At 44.3% G+C, this 22,500-nt stretch overlaps 1 protein-coding gene across 1 annotated transcript in view; it reads left to right on the top strand.

Annotated features, from left to right (window-relative positions):
* myt1b (myelin transcription factor 1b) overlaps positions 1-22,500 on the top strand; it is a gene marked incomplete at both ends in the record, with an annotated part of 88,924 nt that overhangs the window by 42,714 nt on the left and 23,710 nt on the right. The window contains one exon of the mRNA XM_080030738.1: positions 20,289-20,395. Within this exon, the coding sequence (XP_079886864.1) occupies positions 20,289-20,395 (107 nt within the window). The remainder of the gene's footprint in view (positions 1-20,288; positions 20,396-22,500) is intronic.

The raw sequence follows: 22,500 nt of genomic DNA, 5'->3' as shown, positions 1-22,500 counted from the left end.
TTATTGCAGAAGAAGTAGAAGTAGCTATAGAATGTTTATTTTCCCGTGGCATATTTCAACAACTGCAGGCAAAATATGATTTTGTAGAAAAACAGCCATGTTATCTACCAAAATAACTATAAATTGGAACTGCAAAGATCAAAGCCCCTTTTGTGCCCCAAAATGCAATTCTGCCGTTATGGGATTAGACTCTAGATTCTATCAGGCAACTTTTCATCAACACTTTGAAAAAATTAAATCACTGAGAAGGACTGGGTTGATTCTCCAGACCCTGTTTACGGTAATAATTAAGGATGGTAGGATGGCTTAGAAGAAGATAGGCCAACCAGTAACCATGAGGTTGCTGGTTCGATCCCCAGCACCGGAGAGGAGATTGTTAGTAGCAATACTAGTGGTGTTAATTGTATTATATCTACGGTGCCCACCATCACTACCATTGTGTCCTTGAGCAAGACACTTAAAGGTGCTGTAAGCGAAATGGTTCTTTTAGCTAACTTCCTGTCAGTTACTGCAGTTAGCACTCCCCTCGCTCGTCCCTACGTCACCACATTAATGCACTGCGGTAATCAAGCAGTGAGTTATCTAGCATCATCTCAGATCCTTAAGTGTGATAAAACATGATAAAAACCATCAAAACAGACATTAGGAAGGATTTTTACCTGCTCTGCCATTGTAGGCGCATAAACATTCACCTATCTGTCGCTCTGCGCGTGCACCAGCAGTGAGACGGGTTTCGGTTTGTAGCGTTCTCTCTTGTGATTGGATATTAATTTTGGGATCCCCCGAAAAGTTTATTTGCTGATTACATGCAGAGCAGCTGACTGAGAGATCGGCTTTATGAAACGCGCACATTATGAAAGTGATCACTGTATGAATAAAGAGCGATTTAACACTTATATTAACATAAATAAACCGCTTACTTCACCTTTAACCCCAAACTGCTCCAGGGGCACTGTTCTATGGTTGACCATGTGTCTGACCCCCTTGAAAACTTGAGAGGGGATATGCGAAAAGACGAATTTCAATGTGCCTCGTGTAAATTGAAGAATAAAGATAACTTAACTTAAATGTATGTATGACATAACTGTGTGTTGATACAGTGCTCAGCTACGTAGGGGAGAACGGGGGAATGTGAGACATCGGCTAATGTGAGACACCCCCTGTATCTAGGCAATGGAACACATTTTTGGTCATGTGAGATATATGTTTTCAAGCCCCTTTCATTTCCCCTTGGCCATGAGAGAGAGGACCTCATAGAGACAGTGCAGATCGCGTCATAATCGGAGGCCACGCCCATCATGGGGTAAAACAATTCACAGCGCTCCATTCACTTTGTATTGAATGACACAGTATTCTGCAAACAAACTTAATAAAAACGTACTAAGACATGCCTTTCACGAATACACATTACTTTCTTTAAAGCCACGACTCTTGTTTGTCTATACGAGTTGTTTTTGTGAAAAATTATTGAGTAATTTTCAATATCGAGACAAAACTCTTAACTAATGTATGCTGTATGCTAGGCTAATGTTAGCCTTCTGCTGTAGGCTGACCCTCACGTAAACTCCATCCTCGCCAGGTCGGATGGGAAAAAACACCTAATTTTTCACAAAAACAGCTCGTATAGACAGACAAGAGTCGTGGCTTTAAAGAAAGTAAAGTTTTTTTGTTAAATGGATGTTTGATTAAGTTTTAATTAAGTTTGTTTGCAGATGACTGGTCTCCTTCAATACAAAGTGAATTTAACGGTGTTCAAAGGTTTCCCCCACAATGGGTGTTGCCTATTTCATGCACTGTCTCTATGGTAATGTTGTAAGCATGTTATTTTCACAAAAATGTCTTTTTTGCATGTAAAAGTACATTTTCTTGCTGTCAACTTAATCGATTGTTGTGCCAAAGCAAATTGATTTAGGTAGAAAAACTTATATCGTACATGTTGATGAACTACCAACATATGAAACCATGTGATGATGATAACTGAGGATTAGCCTGAATTGCTGAGAGAGGTAGTTTTTTCTCAAATTGTGGCAGTGGGCTAAAGTGAGACAAATGCTGTTGGGTAAAGTGAGACAGTGTCTGTGCCCTCTTTTAATGAATCCATTATATTTGAGGTAGCAAGGAGACTAGTTTGAATAAGACAAAAGACAATGTGGGCTGGAGGTGGGGGTTGATGGTTGAAGGGGTGTCAGCAAGGGCATGGTTTGGCACGTATGTATTTGGGGGACAGGAGAGTGACCTTTAACACCAATAGACTCTAAGTAATATGTCTTTATTCAATGAATGATCTGATCAAACAAATGCAGAAAAATATTAATCAAAGACTTAAAAGATGGAAAATGACAGCTGGGTCTAGTTCTGTGTTCTGAGTCCCAGGCTGTTCTAGCTGGTTCTGATTGTCCTTTGCTCTGACCCCCAGACACTAGCTGGCTCTAAGGGTCCTGTGTTCTGACCACCAGACTGTGTTTTAATCTAACTGGTTCTATCTGTCATTTGAATGTTAATTATTGAATATTAATTATTTGTTGTATTTGATCAGAGTTACTTTCAAGTTTAAAAAATTTTTTTTTTGCTTAATTGACCAAACACCATGATTCTGTTACTAGTCCGACATTAGTTTTGGAATATTTGGTTTTCAAGCTAGCTGTCAGGATTGTAACAACATTTGTTGTTATGGTAGTTTCAGAGTGGAAAAAGTAAGTGGATCAGTTTACCCCCTTGATTTCTCTGGTCTGTCTCAGTTTACACCACAGCTGGGGTAAAGTGAGACACAAGACAACTTTTTTTAAAACAATCATATTTTCACTGCCCTTTGTTTTGAATAAATTCTGCTATTGCCCATTTCTAGGAAACATCCTGAATTAATGGGAACTGTGTAAATTTGACTAATAAATAATTTTAGCTCGCTTAGAGCGGAGCAAATGTAAAAAGTTTCTCACATTACCCGGTTCTCCCCTACATCTATATTTACTTTTTATTGAACAGCCATTCAATTCCATTTTTCACCAGACCCTGGCCCAGGTCTCTTTATACTATCAATATAAAAACCTGTAAAGTTAACCAGTGAATTATAAGATGAGGACATATAAAGCAGCAAACTTGTATAATATCACTGTTCTGTCATCTGCTTTACACCTTGAAACAAGGTCTCTAACAGGGCTGTGTGTGTGTGTGTGTGTGTGTGTGTTGAAACCCAGTGTTGGTGAGAAAGCAGCTCTTTTAAGATGGGAACTGACATGAAAACAATACTTTTTTCCAAAGTCGGATCAGTTTTTTTCCTCTTGCTTTTCCCTCTGTTGACGTGGGTGGGGCTCAGTGGGAAAAACAATATTGAACTTAGTTTTAATAATCTTTTTTTTGTCTCTTATTTGACAGTTACTCGTGAGTCTTAGTCACATGCTGTCACTTTACTGGAAGCTGCATCTTCCAGTTTTGAGCCCCTCGCAAATCCAAAACAGCAGGTTGGGAAACTGTGGCATGTGAAGTCCTTGTTGGCTTAATTCTGTCTTACTGTACATGTTTTCCATGGCAAGTCCTCAAAGCTCTTATCCAAACCGTGCTGAGCTTCTCGCGCAGTCAAATAAACAGCAAAACGATTTGCCACAGTTAGTGAAGATTGTTTTTGTTGCAATCCTTATCTTATTTTCCTCGAAGTAACTTACAACAAATGTAGAATTCTCATTTTTACTGTACATGAAACTTAGAATGATTTCAGAGGGATCAAAAATCAATTGATGCGAACCTGAAGTCATTTAGTTAAGAATTCATCATTTTCACTTGAGAAAGATAGAGAAAAACTTTCAATAATGTATTTGAGGTTGTTTTCTCTCTATGTGTCATATGTATGTTACAGTATGTCTGTGGTTTCATAATGGCTTCACAGCATTCCTCATCTCTCTCTCAATCACTTCTCATTCCATCTTGACTCTTTGGCTGCTATCAACATGGACGTATGTGCAGCGCTGCCATTAGCACGAGTTGTTTGACTCCGAAGTGCCAACATACCACACAGGACACAGGCGCACAGTCGCTCACTGGAGCGGGATGAGCTACATTCTTCAGATAGTTGAGAAGGCAGACGAGGATGTGATGTTTGATTCCAGCTGCTGTTTCTGCGCTGCTGTCTTGTCAATGTCAAGAGAAGAACCGTGCGAGTAAGTTAAACAAGTGCGACGCGTGAGGGGAAAAAAAGATGAAAGAAAACATCATCAGTGAGCCATCTTGAGTTGGATTAGTTGGTTACTATGGATACCATACATATATATGCACCAGCTCTTGACACACACACACACACACACACACACACACACACACACACACACGCACACACTCACTTGAGAGGCCGACCTTCTTCAGTCCCTCCTTCACTATCATAACATCACTCACACCCGGCCCACTCCGAGCCTCCTCCCCACCAACATAATGACATTTGCATACAGATGTCTCACTTGCGCTGATAATGCATGCGGCATTCTCTGTGTGTGTGTGTGTGTGTGTGAGAGAGAGAGTGTGTACAGGCTGCGGGTGTAATCAGCTGACATCAAACTACAGGTTAGGACTTGAAAGCAGAGCAGTATGTGCAACTTGCGTGAAAAATCACACACACACACACACACACACACACACACACACACACACACACACACACGCACATAGAGTAATGTGAGAGGTCGGGGAAGGAAGAAAGGATGGAGTGATGGATGCATTGAGAAGAGACAAAAAAGACTCATTCTAGTTTGCTGGAACAACTGTGCCTGGCAGACACAAGTAAAAAGGGGATTGAGTAGAACTCGTCAGGGCTCCGTTCCAAATCTGTGGCCCCCACCCTCCCTCTTGCACTACTTCTTCTACTTCTTCTTCTTCTCCTTCTTGTAGCATTTTCTTCTCTTTCCTCATGAAACAAGCCACCTACACTTTAGGACATCTGCTAAGCTGATTTTCTGGAGCTTAGCTGCACCCCAGTGGTATCAAAGAGATTAGGTGAAACAACATCCAACTCTCTGGCTTTGTGCTGCGTTTCAATAATGCAGCGCCGTGCGACTGGGCCCAATGTGTTTGTGCCTGTTCGCCTCCAGTGTGTGTGCTCGCTCGTGCCTGGCTGCATGTGCACAAGCTGGCACTGTGTGTGTGTGTGTACGTGCGTGGGTGTGTGTTTATTATGCTTACTGGTTACAGTGCCATAAGTCACAGAGCTGCTGTAATACAGTTGGATCTGGAGCGTGAGCGCTGCTTTGCGTACAAGGATTCAGAGAGCGTAACCAAAGAGCTGCTTCAGAGGATCTCCCCGGTCTTTGTTTTCCAGCCAAGCCCATTATCACTGGAGTAAAATAAAACCAAATCATCTCCAGAAAATAAACTGTCTTTCAGTTCTGCTGGAAAGCCACCAAATGTTTGGAGTTGTGTTTTTTTTTTGCAGTGTGAGGCCTAACAATCATATCTTTGCACCTAATGTGTATTTATTCTGTTTATTTTTTCGACACTACCCGTGTATGCAATTCTCTCCACAGAGCAAAAAGCATTCATTTGTTTTTCCCTCAGCTTACTCTTGGTAATGAAAGGGTGCTTTATGAAGCGGAGTGACTATATCTTACTGCATTATGCATGCATGATGGCTAACGCTTAGTAACTATCCTCACACGTAATTAAGTAGTGAAATGTAATAATGTCATTTATCCCTCTGGGTTTAGGGTTTGAATAATTGCTGCAGAGTCAGCCTACTGCGCATTATGTTTGTGAGTGTGAGTGCGTGTGTGTGGACACGGCTGCATGCTTGCTTTTTTTCTCCAATTGTATGTGTGTGTGTCAGAGAGAGAGATCAAGAGAGGGAGTTCTCATTTAGTTTTTTTTTCTTTCTTTTTTTTCTTTCTTTCTTTCCAACAGCTTTCACTTTTTTTGTGCTCGCTAACTAGAGAAAAAAAAGAGTGGAGAGAGAAGAGGGAGGGAGGGAGGGAGTTGGATTGTGGGCAGGGGGGGTTTGAAAGAAGAAAAGAGAGCAAGCCAAAGAGCGTCGGGGTGCTGTGTCAGTCTGATATTTTCCATAGTGACAGCTGGGCCCAGAAGCTCAGAACCTTTTCTTCTGGCACACAAAGCCCATTAAGTATGCCACTCGCTCAATGGCCCCCGCAGCCTCCAAATTGCTCCAAGCTCCTCCCTAAAGTGTGGCAGCCTTTGTCATTGTAATCAGGCCTTGTATGTGAAGTGCTGCCTGTATTTACCGCTGCTAAGGGTGCATATTTACCCAGCCTGCTGCTGCTGATGCTGCTGCCGGAGAGAGAGAGAGAGAGAGCTAGAGAATGAGAGAGAGAGGGCCAAAAGAAGAGAAAATAAGGAGTTGGAATTTCTAAAAAAGAGGAGATGGGAAAAGTTGTCTGCATGAACGGAGTGTGGATGAGAGGATGGGAGGGTCAAGTGTGTGGGGAGAGAAGGTGCAGTGAACCCAGGGCCAAGCAAAGAGAAAGTGAAGACGTCAGCGGAGGGCAAAGCCTTTAAAGAATGTGACTCAGTGACTTTGGGGGGTGACGGGGGGGTCAGGCAGTCGGCCTCAGCAGGGGGGAGGGGGCAGAGTGTGGGACACTGTGGGACGAATGTGATGCCAGTCTGGACCCTGGGGTGGAAAAGGGAGGGAGGGTGTGTGTGTGTGTGTGGGGGGGGGGGGGGGTGGGGTGTGTGTGTGTGTGTGTGTGTGTGTGTGTGTGTGTGTGTGTGTGTGTGTGTGTGTGTGTGTGACAGGAGGGCTTAGTCACAACTCCCTCAGACGTCGGGTGCACGCTCCGGGGCGTTGCGTATTAAGACATCGGCGGCCGGCGAATAAGTTGGGGAGGGAGGGAGCAAAAAGACAAAAAAAAGTGCGTTGGGTGAGTGTAAGTGACAGTGCGAAGTGACCGAGAGGTACAGCAGACAGACAGACAGACAGACAGAGCAGAGGAGTGCAGCGATGTGATGTCTTTTGGCAGAGCTGACCCCATTCCACGTGTCAAACCCCCCTACCCACACACCCCCTGCTACACCCGCCCCCCGTGGGCAGGCCCAAGCTGTGGATCGGGTTGGGTATGCTGGGGAGGGTAAAGGCTAGATTTTGGGGGGGGGGGGGCTCCATGACGGTCATCCAAAGTGGCATCCAGACCAAAATGTGTCTGTCTTTTGGCCTTTTCCTTTTCCCACTTTGAGGGTGTGTGTGTGTGTGTGTGTGTGTGTGTGTGTGTGTGTGTGTGTGTGTGTGTGCGTGCGTGCTTGCATGCCTGTTAAAAAATTCATAAAGAGAGCGGAAGGAGAAGTGTAATAAGTGAGTAATGAAGAGCCAGGGGCAGTCGGTGTCTTTATCATGGTAATGTTGTTCCATGTACAGGATACAGGTCTTTCTCAAACGCAATCTTCAAATGTCTGACTGTGCAGATCTGTCATCCGATACCGGTCCATAGTGTCTGTGCTGAAAAAAAATCAGGTGCCATTTAAAAGCAGAGGCTCCAAAATGGCTGTGTAAACCAAGGTAATCAGTTGTCTAATACTTTTTGAAACTCCGTAAATTAACATACATAAGAAGTTAACCAGCAGCTGAATCAACACTGATTATGATCCTTGGTTAAAGGCCTGTTTGGAAGTTAACCCACTTGACTTGGCTCAGACTGCTGAAGGCTCATATTATCCAGACAGTGTGGATTTGTCCTCCATCTTTTCCGTTGCAATCGTGATAGAAAGGGGATCTTTGAATGGCCTGCGTGAACAGGAAGGAGGATTACAGCATAAGTGTTTCAATGTCTAATCTATGAACATCAGACCATTGTTTTTAGAACCAGAACCACCTGCCATTTGACAAACATAAAGGCATGTTGGAGGAATGTCTGCAGTAACTACAAATATAGATTTTTTTTTAAATCCCTTCCCCGTATCCTTGTGGGTGAAGCGCTTAGCTGTGTCTAATGGGAGCTGACAGATATGGGTATGATCATGCTGCATGGATATTAGAGAGAGAGAGAGAGAGAGAGAGAGAGAGAGAGAGAGAGAGAGAGAGAGAGAGAGAGAGAGAGAGAAAGAGAGCGTGGTCGGGGGTGTGATAGTGAGAGGGAGGGCAATAAAGCCATGCATGGTGTTACGAACCTGATTGCTATCATAAGACTCTGATGTCAAATGTCCATCTGTGTTTCTCTCTCAATTCTTCCTCACATATCCCCCAGACCAAGAGTGGATCTCTCCTCCGGATTAAACACAACTTGAACCTCCAGCGTTCCTTCAAAACAAAAATGTGCTCATTTCATTTGTTGATGAAAAAAATGACTTTCCCTTGCAGTGGATCAAATGTGACCCTTTTGTCTCACCACCATCCAGGGGAGAGTTGTTCCTATTGAAGATGCTGAATAATGGTAATGAAGGCGTAGGAGGGTACATTTAAGAAGACTTTGGAATAAAGGGTGATGAAGACGGGAGTAGAATTTTCCATTAATTAAGCTGACGAGGGTCATTTTCTCAACAAGGTCTTGTTTCCCTTCTATGTGCGTTGTATTTGTTTAAACTTTATTGTCATCACCGTCTCCATGACAGCTGGAGGCTATGTCAGAGTTCAGCTGCTTGTTATACAGAGAATAAGAGGAGAAGGGAGGGGTGGTGGTGCTGTGCATTCATTTTCTGTGCGTTTGCATAAGCCTGTGGACGTGTAGTATGAATGAGTGGAACAGAAGGGTGGGGGTGAACAGTGAAGTTAATTGGCTAATGAGAGCACCGTGCTCAGAGAGAAGGCAAGAGGCTGTCTGGCAACCTCAGATAAAAAAAAAACTTGCCGTGGCATTAGTGGAGAGCAGTCCTCCTTCACAGAAACACCTCTTTGTCCACACACACCAAAGGCCAATTCAATAAGCGCACGGTGAATCCATTCTGTGTGTGTGTGTGTGCTAGCAGTGTGTGTGTGTGTGTGTGTTGCTTATCTCACTCTTATGTGCCTTGGATGGACATGGAGAGTGAAGGGATGTGCAGAGATATACAGAGAGAAACATCCAGATTTTGAACAGTTTAATGTTCAGATTAGGTCATTGCTCACTATAGATAATAACAGTAAGGTTTAAATGGCGAAATCACCTTTCAAATAAAAGGCATGCAGTTTAGATAGTTTTATTTTGGTTTACTTACTTACTAATCTGTACACAATTATACAGCTATTCAAGCATGTAAGGAAGGATGACAGACGTTGTGTTTACTTCAATTTACTTTACTTATCTGGTGTGTTTTAGCTGTGTGTTAAGTTTAGTTTAGTTTATTCAGTGATTCTGGAGAACGCTAGTTGTCAAAATCACTTTTTCTCAAAACCACTATCTCCTCACAATATCTCCATGTAGGCCAAGTATTGAGTGTGTGCACTCATTTTTTTTTTGGTGTTAATACACAGCCCAGGATCTGTAAACTTACATGTTACTAGCTACGGTGGGCGGCCCTCTTTGTTTACATACCCTTTGTTTACAAACCAGATTCATACCAGCATTGCTCCGCCATAGTTTAGTTTAGTAGCACACTTTTATCTAGCTATTCGAAAATTGTAACAAAGGAAGAGCAAAATTGTGTTTGGTTATGTGTTTGTTTCAGTTCAGTTAAATTGAATACATTATTCAACTTTATAATGGGGAAGAGTTTAGTCAGTGTAGTTTAGTTCACTTTTACGTAGTTTAGTATAGTTTTATGTGCTTTGTTTTAGTTAACTAGTTTTGCACAAATTATTTTGTCATTCAATCTTGTTATAAAAGTTTAGAGAAGTTAAGTATAGTTGCTCTCTGTTTCGTGAACTTACATTGAATAACAACAGTCCTGGATTATGATATAGGTCAGTGGGTCACCTTTTAGTCGGATTTAGTTAAATGGTTAAAAAAAATCGTACAGTATACAAGTGGGTAGAATGATTTATTTTTTTGTTTTGGTCAGTTTGTTCTGATTCTTTCAGTTTAGTTTAGTAGCCCATACTTTGTCATTGCTTATGATAAAGTTTAAAGGATGGCACTTTAGACTACTTTAATTTGGTTTTATTTGGATTAGTTAAGTTTCTTAGCACATATTAAGTAAATAGCTGTGGGGGGTGGGGTGGGGGTGGAATTGATTTGAGTTGGGTTGAACTTCATACCAAACATTTATAAATGTGCATATGATAAAATAGACATTTCTAGCAGTACAGAACAGTTTTTTGGCAATAATGTACAACTGTCTTAAAAAAATGTGCATCAAATGAAATAAAGAAGAAAAGCAGCAGAATGTGTTGAGGCTATTTTGACCCCCCCCCCCCCCCCCCCATTACATCTTGGAGAGATGGGGATGGGGGTAATGGGAGCAAGCAATGGGAGAGCTCATTATCTGGCAGACCATCTGCTGCTGGGAGGGAGGCACTGTCTGTCCGTCCCAGACACAGACACTCTGAATGGGCCTGTGCATGTTAGAGTGGAAATGTTCCTCTAAACTAAAAACCTAAATTAGCTGTGCATCTGCTATATGAATGTGGTCAGATGTGATGATGATGGTGGAGGGTGCCCGACACATTTAATTGCATGCTGGGAAGAAACGGCAGGTTTCGGAGCCTTGTGAAAATGAGTGTTGGGTTATGTGTTAGTGCTAAAAAAAAAAAAGTTTTGTCTGTATGATCACGCACCATAAGTTTATGGAGTTTTCTCTCTGGTTTCATATCGTTTTCTTTTGCGTGTAATATCAGACATTGTAAGATATTCTTATTGTTTGTTCTAGTGTATCATGCTCACTCAAGTTTGACTGATTGTGTGAAGGTATAGTGCACACAGGAGTTGAGATAGTTGGTATTAGTTTGAATAGTTTAGAGTCAGATGGCTGGGGGGCTCAGTAGTGTGAGAAGTGGCCCAGGCGCAGCAGATGCTCTTTGTTGCCGTCCGGGGGCTATTGTTGTTGAAAGCTGAGACAGGCTAGGCCGTGATTGGGTGCAGCCACCGACAGCAGGAGGACACGACCGCTTCCTATTGGCTCCCTGCGAGTGTCAATCAGCCGCGCGCCCCGCCCAGCAGCCTCTCCCTCCTCCCTCCTCCCTCCCGGCCGGGGAAGTTGAACTAAAGTTTGAGCAACTTTGTCGGGCAGAAGTGAAACTCTCCGGCAGCATTAGGGCGCTCGCTGCGGGGACTGAAGACAGATGATAGACGGAGAGACCAGGAGGACCGCAAACATGAAGCTGTGTCGCACTTTTCTAGGTTCGTATCAATGACTCGTTCTGACTTTAGCAGCAGCTTAAAGAGTTATCCTTCTGTTGACAGCAGGTATTAGCGCGTCTTATCCATGCACTTGCCTCGGAAACTTAGGCGATTATATAGTCCGTTTCTGTTCAAATTGTGTAAACACTATCGTAGGTCTGCTTAATAACACCGCCTGTCACTTCAAATTGGTGTGAATTCTCGACTAACCACAAGAAGCATTTGAATTTTTTTTTAAATAGTAAACTTGGGAACTTGTCCCCAGACTATAGCCCATAACTGCGACTAAACTTTAACCCCCGAGGGTAAAAAGTTTCCAGACAAAGGGCAGTTGGTCCCCTAGGGGACCGTGTGGCCCCGGTACCGTGGGGACAATGCCAAGCTGCGGGCTTATTAAAAAACTTTTTGTTGTGTTAGTCTGTCGGCTTGTTCCATCTGTCGAGGGACTATAGGGGCCTCCCCTCGGTCCCAACCTCAGCGCTCAGTCAGCTGCTGCCCCATGTAATATTTATACTGGCTGGCTGCTCCCACAATACAGCCACCACCATACAATATGGTCTGGAGTGACGTGGCCATTAAAAGTGCTGCGGGCCTCTGCCATCTGCATCATCTGCACTTTGGAGCAGCAGAGGGGAAAGTTTTCCCAGCTGATGTCAAACTCAGGACAGACCATTGTTTGATTTAGTTTAACAACTTTTAAAAGTGAGTTTGGTCTAGATGTATTTTTCCCAGCTTTAGTTTCTTTTATTTTTTGCTTGTTTTGAATCAGTTTTCGTTAGTTCATGGTGCTTGTGTTTAGTTTTGGAGCAGAGTTTAATTGGATTAAGTTGGTTTGAGTTACGTTGGATTGATTTTTGTTATTATTGGATTAAAATGAAGTGTATTTAGTTTAAGTTTGGATAGTTTGACTTAAGTTGATTTTAATTTGGTATGTTTGACATAAATTTGAGTTTAGCTTGGTTGAGATGAGCTTCAAAAAAACACACACACACACACAACCAGTTTTCCCAACTCATGTTTCAGCTGCTGTCACAGATATAGTCCTATCCTTCAAAATCAAAGGGTTAAAAAAAAGACAAACTGCTAACTATCCATAGTTTTACTTAGCTTAATTGTGCAAGTTAAGACTTCGGTTACATTTTGTTTGTTTCAGTTTAGTTTAGAAACCATGGAGGATACAATACGTTTTCTTTAAAAAAGTATCTTTCTTCTGAAAAAAAAGAAGTTGAAACTATTTGAAATAAAGTATGTGTATTAGTTTGTAATACAAAAGAGGTTTGTGTAGTCCAGTTAAACGTGGTGAGGCAGACAGAAGTCAGAGCGCAGACTGAGGCCTTTGTTCCCTGATGTGAGTGACTTGCGGCCTTGAGTCTGCCGGAACTGTCCGAAGTCCTGAACACACGCTCGGCAACTTCGGAGCTGTCCTTAGTCCTGAACTCTCGGCACTGGAAAAAAACATCAGCACTTTGACTGTACAACGGTTTTGCATTTAGATAATCAATGTATTCCGTCTTCAATCTTTATCAGTGAGGCTGCCTTGATTGCCTGACCTGTAGCCTAAAGGTCCAACTTTCCCCACACAGCCCCCCCCCCCCCCCCCCCTACCCCCCCTCCTCTTGCTGGATCTTGGCCCAGGAGTTTTTTTTTCTTCATATTTTGGCTCTTTTGTTTGTTCGACTGTCGATGCTGTTGATGTGTGAGCCTTCTCTGTCTCCACACACACAGTCCTGAAATCATACTGATGCGGCGTGCACGGGGCCGGTGATTGATTTCAGCTCCAATGCATAACAATGGGATTGCACAAAAAGAGCCTGCTGCAAGGAGATAAGAATTTAATAGAATTTCTGAAAGCTGAAGGTTGGGCTTTTTGAATATTCCCTGCGTGCGCGGCGTGGAAGACAGCAGATAAAGGATGGCATTTGTGGCGACTATTCTCAAATGGCTTGTAATGAATGGTTGTCATTTCCACTAATGGTTTCAAAACAGCAAAGCAAAAAAAAAAAAAAACGACGGTGTGAGCAACATTTGGGAGTGACTCCAAGTTTTGTCCCATTAAGGCTGTGCATGTTGTGTTGTTTGGAGCTGCATTATTCTCCCCCCCAAATGAGCCTGGAACACTGCTATCAGTGACCGCTCCCCTTACACACCGGATGGTACCTTTTCAGGACGTTTTCTCCATAGCATTCTATTTGTTTCTGGTAAGTCAAATTGACCCCCCCCCCCCCCTCCCCTTTTCCGAAGCATAAATAATGCCAGTGAAGCTCCCTTGGTGCCTGGGTGTCGTTAAAAGCCTCCTTTCCATACGGGGAGAGTTATCAGATGCTGTCAGTGCAAGCGCATACACTAACTCTGCATACAACTACTACATCAATTCCCAGTCCTAGAAAAAAAAAAAAAAAAAAAGAAAAGTCCCCCTGAATGAATTATTGGACGGTACCATTTTTCCAGGGTGCGTGGGGGAGAGAAGAGATGAAGGATTAGAGTAGTTATAACCTCTCCCGTGATGCATTTGCGTAACGTGAAGAAGTTGTCAAGTAGAGTGCAATGTATAAAACATGAGCCTGTGGTGGTGTGTAAGAAGAAAGAGGATGCACTGACTGTCCCTAAGACGTCCAAGGGAGGGGGGGACACACTTATTTTTACATTTTGGAAGTTTTGTTTCTTGGAGAGTCTAAATGCTAAGAAAAAATCGACTTTCTTTTCCGAAGTTGACAGTTGTATTAGTTCAGATGATATATGGATTGTGTGAGAGAGAGTGAGGGAACGAGGTGTGTGTGTGTGTGTGTGTGTGTGTGTGTGTGTGTGTGTGTGTGTGTGTGTGTGTGTGTGTGTGTGTGTGTGTGTGTGTGTGTGTGTGTGTGTGTGTGTGTGTGTGTGTGTGTGTGTGTGCGCGCGCGCGTATAGGCTACATATCGCCCATTGAGTTAGAGTGCAGTAAGTAAAAGGGGGGGACTTCAAGCCCTGCCCATCTGATGCTGGAGCTTTTACTACAGCCTCCGTGATGTCATGGCAAAGGGCGGAGGGAGGAGATGGGGGTGTGGAGAGGGGATGGATGGAGGGGGAGGCGGGGGGTACAATGGCTCATGAGGGAAAGGTAAGTCAATATTACGTTTTTTTTTCTCGCTGACAAAGGCAAATGAAGCCATGTTTTTTGCTTACAAACAAGTAAGATCTTGACGCCTCGACCCCGCGGAGCCGTTGCGCCGGGTTGCCCCTTGCTTGCATGTGTTTGGATCGGTATTAAGAGGGCCGCTTCTTTCGCTCGCTCGCTCTTGTTTATTTCCCTCACATCTGGACATTTGTATAACGGGATACACGCTCGCTTTTTAAAACAACCTTTTGACTCGGGATATTTTTTTCTTCTTCATCTAACTAAACTACTCCGAACTATCTTAGAACGAGGCGAGGACACACGGGCACCGAATCCCCCCCCAACAGAGATATTGTTGAACACGCAAGGTAATAAGAAATGCAATGGTGTTTGTGTTTTGATGATAAGCCATAGCCTACAGATTTGTATGATTATTCAACTCGGATTCTGAGGTCTTATTTTTTCTTTTTCCTTTTCCCCCTCAACTTTGGGATGTGTCCGCCGCCTTTACATAGTGTTTGAAAGCAGCGTGATTTTTTTGAGATTTTTTATTTTTTTTTACATTTTCATATTTAACAATTCCTCGATTGAGAATAGAAACTTAGGCAAGTCAGTGCTTCGATCTCTCAACAGTTTGACGCCATATTTTCTCTCACACTTTCTCGATGTAGACTAATTGATGGTTTACAACTATTACGCGTCTCTCTGCCCCTCAGATGTTTATATTTAGCCAGCCCTGCTGCCTCATATGAATTAAGTGCTGTATTATTTTTCCTCGGTATACGCTCTCTCGGCGAACTGCTTGAAGTGTATTCTGCTCCCTGTCCTCTAGTTTCACCTTCCGTATCTGCAGGAATAAATAAGCCCCAAAGGCTATATTGACTCCACGGTCGCCTCACATTAAGCTAAACGAGCCGTGTGTGTCGGTCTCTGCTTGTTACAAAGTGTGCTATCTTTTTGTGTTATTACGATGTTACAGTGGGCGTTGAGCAGGACCTCCGTGTGTCAAGTGTGTGTGTGTGTGCGTATGGATGGACAGATGGATGGATGGATGGATGGAAGGAAGGAAGGATGGAGAGAGTGTGTGTGTTTGAGAGAGGAAGGGAGTGAGAGAGAGGGGAGGGGTTGGCCATTTGATCCTCTGCAGCAAAAAACAGAGATGCTCTCTTCAAATGTCAGCCGCCTTCAGTTGTGCGCAGATAAAAAACAGAAAGAAAAAAAAAGTCCTTAGAAGCGCGCTAGAATAGAAATAAACACCGCGCGTCCGGGAAAGGCGCTACGCTCAAACTGAACATTTCAATTCATTTTTCAAGTGCTCTTCTTCTGGTCGGATTCACCCCGTGCTGCGGTGCAGATTTGTGAGCACAGTACACACACACACGGACACCCCCCCCCCCCCCCCCCCATTCTGGCTTTGCTTAGATGGCCACGTAACGTTCAGCGTGCATGTGCGCCTCGCGGTCTGTCAAAGCACCTGCGTCCTAAGATGGAGGAAAGAGATGAGGGATGATGATGATGATGATACACAGAGTGTCATGTCACCCGCTCTCTCTCTCTCTCTCTCTCTCTCTCTCTCTCTCTCTCTCTCTCTCTCTCTCTCTCTCTCTCTCTCTCTCTCTCTTTAGCTGCCCTCCACCCCCGCAGTATAGTAGCCTTTTCAAGACTAATCAGCAGCTCTGATGAGAAACTTCAAGCCCTGGCTTTTTAGATGTTAGACGGTGGCAGGCAGGCAGCAAGGCAGAGGAAAAAACATCTGAACTTACTTTATTCGCCGTGTTCTGTTTGAAAAGTAGCTTGAGAGGCAAGTTCGCCCTCTTGGGGGAAACATGATTTTAATTGAACTTTAAATGCTTTTCTGTGATCATATGTTGCTTTTATTGATGGCAAAATGTATTATGATGTTTCTACCACTTTACCTGCTTTTAAAATGATAGGACAATGCTCTGTTTGGCTGTGTAGTTTTTAATTTTAATTTTTTTAATTAATTTTTTTAAGTCTGCGGTTGTGGTTGTGTCTAAAGCTTATAGGCTATTTAGTAAATTAAGCCCATGGAAAACGCACAGAAGGAGCCTATACTCTGAGCAAATCTGCAGTCTATTGTTAGGCTTAATGTATAGTGAACACTGAGCTCCAGTTTGAATACAGAAATGATAAAAACACCTATTGTTTTTCTTCAGTTTACTTTTTTGCTGTGAAATGTAGCCTAGTTTCAGGGGATTACAGAATTAGGTTATTGGTGCCTTATGTTGTCAGTTGCGGGAGGCTAAAAACTGCAGTGCTAGTTGAGAGCACACTACAGGCCCTGATATGAAGTTGCCTCTGTGTTTTTTTTTCCTTCTTCTTTTAGTCACCGTGATAGGAGCAAACCTTTTCTATTTATGAAGGGCTGAATAGCCCATGGTGAGGACAGCAGGTGCCGGAGGAGGGAGCGCAATAAACATGTTGGAGGAGCAGCTGGGGCCAAATTGCACCCTCGTCATTCAAAGCCTATCAGAAGTCTAAGCAATACAAGCAAAAGGTCAGGGTCGGCCAGGCTTTCAATGGAGACCAGGCATTTTAAAATGAAAGCCCTGGAAATAATGAATTTCATGCCCCTGCGTTAAAAGGGAAATAAATAGGAACGATGAAAAAATTAATTAAAAAGTAAGCAGAAATTCAGAGAAAAACTCTCAGATGGACAGAGAGAGAGAGAGAGAGAGAGAGAGAGAGAGAGAGAGAGAGAGAGAGAGAGAGAGAGAGAGAGAGAGAAAAAAAAGTGTTGGGCACATCACAAACTGCTGCCTCGAGGTGCACAGGACTTTTCAGCTGCACACAGATCCCTGCAGTTAGCATTATGTTTTTATACGGCGCGGTGACATGTTGGTTGTTGTTTCTCAGATGCTGAGGTCAGGGTGGCCCTCAGGGGAGCTCTCTCCAAAAAAAGCTGGTTACCATGACGCCGCCTTCCCTTCCCTTCCCTTCCCCTTCCCTTCCACACCCCCTGCTGCCCCCTATAACCTCTCATCCCATTACGGATAAGACGACACTGACATAATTCTGTCTTTTTTTTCTTTTTAGTTTACTGTGCTGTGTTTGACCTTGACATGAAAAGTCAGACCATGGGGGTTACGACAGACCGACTTATCTAGACGTTTTTTTTTTGTCTGCCAGATAATCTGGTTACTCAAGTTTTTTTTATTCGTTTTTTTCTTTCTGGTCCTGTCACAAAGAAAAGCAGTGAATAATGTGAGACCGTCCCGCTCCACAACTTTTGATTTCTGTCTCTTCTGCCAGGCTCACTCTAATCACGCTGAGTTGTCTCTAAATCCTGCTTAACAGAGGAGCTGGGACGGTACAGCTGCCCCCCCCCCCCCTTGGCCCCTGTATGTACACTAATACTGTTACAGACACAGTTCACCCTGGTATTTAATCTAACGATGGATTTAGGCCTCTTTGCTCCATTGTCTCAGTACAGTAAGCTGCCCTTTCTATAATGGTATTACTCAAGTCTAAAACTTTCTACCCAGTAAAGGTTTTTTCTTTTGATTGATTTATAGATCAAATGTGTAGGGTTTTTTTTTCTTCTTTTTTACAAGAAAACAGAACAGATTTTCGCCCAAACTTTGCCTCTCAGAAAATTGAAGCTTTGACAAAAAATAAAACACCTAATCCGGGCAATAAAATCCGCCTTTTTTTTTAATCCTTTCATTTCGCATTCATCTTTCTCCCCCCTGCCTCCCCCCACCACCCCCCACCCTTTGCCAAACCTCCCCGGCGAACGGCTAATTGTTTCGCACTCCTCCAATTTTCACTGCAAAATAACGAGCTGCGAGTCTTTTGGGGTATAGGGAATGAGCAGCATCCAATCAAAGAATAAGAGAGAGTAGGCTACGTACAGTAACCTGAGCACAGGAGGCTCCAATGAGGTTTGATGTCTATTTATGTGCAAAGGATTCAGCAAAATGTTCAGGTTGTTTTCTTATGACACAATACATTGATCAGATCTCCCACGCACGTTAGTTTCAAAGGAGCTATTTTCTCTGACTATAGCAGGCACAGTGCAAAGAGCTCAGCCCTGAACAAAGTGAGCAGGGACACTGACACATGGCCTGAGGCAAAGTGTCCTAAAAAGAGCGCTGCTATATATTTGGCCTTTAGTGAAAAAGGCTCTCAAGCTCCTTGGCTATACCCAAACTAACAATATGGGACGGATGCTCACTTCACTTCCCTCAACAAAAAAAAAAGAGGAAAGAAGGATGGACATGAGTTTGCGTGTGTGGACACAGAGAAAGCTAAGGCAAAGAGAGAGAGAGAGAGAGATGCAGACGAACAGTATTGCTGTTGTAATCACTTTTTCACGGAGTGGGTGGGGTGGGGGGAGTGAAAGTTGATAAACAAGCATTTTGCAGAGTGCTGGCGAGGTTTGCATGTAATGGGGGAAAGTAGGGATGGGCTTGGAGGGGTGTGTGTGTGTGTGTGTGTGTGTGGGAGGGGGTGGTTTAGGGCTGGTCCACTCTGGGACCCTCTGATGCCGGACGCGGGCGGCCCTTTTGTTGTCTCGCAGAGGGTTTGCTCTCTTCAGATTGGCTTTGCTTTTAGCGTGCACTCTGCATGCACTATGTGGGTTCACGCACGGGACAGTGTGTGTGTGCAGAGAGAGAGAGAGAGAGATAGAGAGAGAGAGATAGAGACAGAGTAACTCGCTGCATCTTTGAAAGCAACAAGGAGAGAGATGAAAAGGCAGACACAACAGACAGGGAGGAAATGAGATGGACAGATCTACAAAGGCCAGGGATTCATAACTGCAGATCAAGTGTAAAGAGGGTATGCTTTGGAGCCTCCTTATGCCATCACTGGTTCTTTGTAAGAGCCACATAAACATACATTCAACTTTGTATGTCAACACTTTAACAATATCAAGATTTTGGACTATATATTGCTGCTCCAATTCAATACAGTGGATTCTGGAGTGAAAAGTCTCTCACTCTCAGAGATGTTCTTGAGGACTGACATGTAGGTAGCCCACACACAAGAGCAGTCCGCGCATCTCAAGGGCACTTTCACAACGCAAGTTCTGCTGCCTGCTGCAAAGTCACACAATCCACATAAAGGTGAAAGCTAAAGGGTATACATGTGTATTTATATATGTCTCTGGAAACGCATCAGATTTCACTGTAACAGCTCGGCGGCGCATGAAAAGAAAGAGAGAAAACGAGAGAGAGAGAGAGAGAGAGAGAGCGACGCACGTTTGTTTCGGAAGTCTCTCTCTCTCGGCTGAAGTGTTTGGAACTGCACTAGTTGAGAAGTTTGGCCTTGGGCATTCATCGAGAAATAATACTCCACTCCCTCCCTGAACTTGAAACCGAGCACTGTTAGGAAATCGCTCTGTTTTGTGTTTAACTCTTCCGCCGTCAGCGAAAAAATATACACAGCAGGAAGAGTAGGGGAAAAATAGGTTTGTCCCGGCCGGGCCGATCGGGAAGATGAAGTGAAGAGCTATTACCTTGATGAAAAAAAGAGGGGAGAGAGAGTAGTAGGGGGGGCAGGGAAAAAAGAGGCTTGATTTATGTATGATTCATTATTTACTGACCATTCTTCAGCCCCATCCCCCCTTACTCGCTTATACATGCACCCTGAAAAGCTCGATAAAAATGCGCAAATTTGATTGATTCTAATAGCTGACTGACAGGGACCCCAGCTGGGGCACTTAACTATGCCTATGTGTGTGTGTGTGTGTGTGTGTGTGTGTGTATGCATGCACACTGTTCCTCTAGTTAATAAAGGAGTGTCTACTCTACTGCTGCACCATGCTCTAGTGCCCCGACCTTCCCTCAAAGTAGCAGCACCCCCACCCCACCCTGCTACTTTGCTTCCTTTATCCAAAGCGCTGCCCCACCACCATCCATTGGTGCTGATGCTGTTGATTTAATATGACAACTCTTTTTTTCCCTTTCTCTTTCTTTTCCTTAAAATCTCCCTCCCTCCCTCCCTCCCTCCCTCCTCCCCTCCCTCGCTGTTGCTATCTTCTTTTTTTGAATTTCTAGAAAATGAGTTTCGGGGCGAGCTGGTGAACCAGCGGTGGACACGAGGCGAGAGGACCAGCAGCCGCTGTCAGGCCTCCCAGAGACTGCAGAGCCGTCGACCAATCATGGTGAGTGACAGGGCCCTCAGCCCCTCCCCTCTGAACCCCCTCCCCCCATCCCAACCTGATTCTGCTTCCTGGGCATTTCCCCAATCCCTAACTCAGCGGGAGGATGGAGAAAAAGAGGCAGGCTGTGTGTGCGTGTATGTGTGTGTGTGTGTGTGTGTGTGTGTGTGTGTGTGTGTGTGTGTGTGTGTGTGTGTGTGTGTGTGTGTGTGTGTGTGTGTGTGTGTGTGTGTGTGTGTGTGTGTGTGTGTGTGTGTGTGTGTGTGTGTGTGTGTGTGTGTGTGTGTGTGTGTGTGTGTGTGTGTGTGTGCGCGTGTGTGTGCGTGTGTGTGCGTGTGTGTGTGTGCGTGTGTGTGTGTGTGTGTGTGTATGAGTTGGGGTAAAAGGAGGGGTTAGTGGGGAAGTTGTGGGGGGGGGGGGGGGGGGGTTGATGCCCACACTGGACAGTGGGGGGGAATAAAACATGATTCAAACAGCACATCAAATGTCCCCAGCCCCGCTCAGCTTAGCTCAGTTTAGTTAAGCTCAGCGTGGCACAGCTCAGCGTTTTTCTCCTGCCGCTGAGTTCACTTCACAGGTTTTTTTTTCTGGTTTTGTATGGAGGCACAATACCAGAGAAAAAGAAAAAGTAACTCAAAAGGATGTCCTTGAGCCGCTCATACTACTTTAGTCCATGATATTATCCTCCTTATCAGCAGCAGAGTAGGAAAAAAAGCAAGCTTCCTTTCTATCGCCCCTTTTTTACTCTCTTTCTAACTCCCTTATGTGCCGTCCCAAACCTAAAAACTCTAAAAACTTCTGACTGTCTGCCACCCTTTCAAGGTTATCACTCCATTCTCCATCTTAACCTGCTAAACAGCTGGTCCTCTCTTCCCCCCTGAACGTCACAGCATGGAGAGTGTGGCACTCAACAAAGAGATGGAGGGATTGAGGGGAGATTGAAAGAGAGATGAGTGGGGGGTTGGGGTGGGGCTTGTTTTCCCCTGGGCCCAGTAAAAGTAGTTTTGCTCCCCCCCCCCCCCCCCCCGATGGCTCGGGTTCGTCTGAAGAGATGACTTTTATTGATTCGGTTTGATTTCTGCTGCCGAGGGAGCCGAGGAAGGGAGAGGCGTTTGCTTTTACAAACACTATATCAACCCCCCACCCCTCATCCCCCCCCCACGCCCCCCCCCCCCCCCCCCCCCCCACACACACACACTTATAATACCTGTCACATACAAATCCTTCGTATCATCCTTTTGGACTTGTAGCGGCCTGGTCGTGTGAGTCAGTGGCGTGGACAGTAATGGGCCTGGCTGGGCAGCACTGGCCAACCAGCTTTGATGTTAAATGTTTTGCTAAAAAAAAAACAAAAAAAAACATTTGCATCTGATGTTACGTTTTCACCACAACAATTGGGCAAAGTTATTTAAAATGTCGACCAGACTGTATTTTGCTTTGAAAAAACACACTGTGGAGTCAAAGCGACCCCAAATATGAGACGATAAAACCATTTGATTAATATAATTCGAAAGAAAAAAAAGTTCCAGTGTGAATGCATTATTCTGCTAAGTGGACTTATGTTATTTTATTGTTATTTCCTTTAGTGCAGTTTTTTGTAGTTGGCCCTTTTCCTAATAACATGTTTTTAATAAGTCCCTTATTTCCACTGCTTTGAGTGGCACACCTCTCGCGGCTCACATGCTCACAGCTGATCCGTAATGGGCTCACACATGCTCAGTCTTTCCACATGTACGGAGTGATAAACAGGCCTTCTCCCCCTCCTCCCTCCTCCCTCCTCCCTGCTCCCTGCTCACTGCTCCGCCCTGCCTGGTGTGAATTATTAAAGTGAAACTGTGGAATGGGGCCTTGCCGTGCGCTGATCCAACATGGAGGCCGCGTGGCGTGGTCCTTCTTTGCGCCTCTTGATTGGCAGTGGTTGTCCGCAGCGCAGGTAGTATTTGGAGATGTCAGTCTCCCGATGCTCCATCTCCCTCCATGTCTCCACCCCACCTTAACACCCTCCTCCCTTTCCTCATCTACTCTTGTAAACCTGAGAATGAATAAAAGAGTCATTTATGTGCACCAGGGGACGGAGGGTGACCTTCTCTCTGAAGTCATTGCCCCCA

This window comes from Ammodytes marinus, assembly GCF_949987685.1.
Source record: "Ammodytes marinus genome assembly, chromosome: 7".
Lineage (NCBI taxonomy): Eukaryota > Metazoa > Chordata > Actinopteri > Uranoscopiformes > Ammodytidae > Ammodytes > Ammodytes marinus.
The sequence above is the reverse complement of the archived record's forward strand: the minus strand, read 5'-3'. Positions and strand labels throughout refer to the sequence as shown.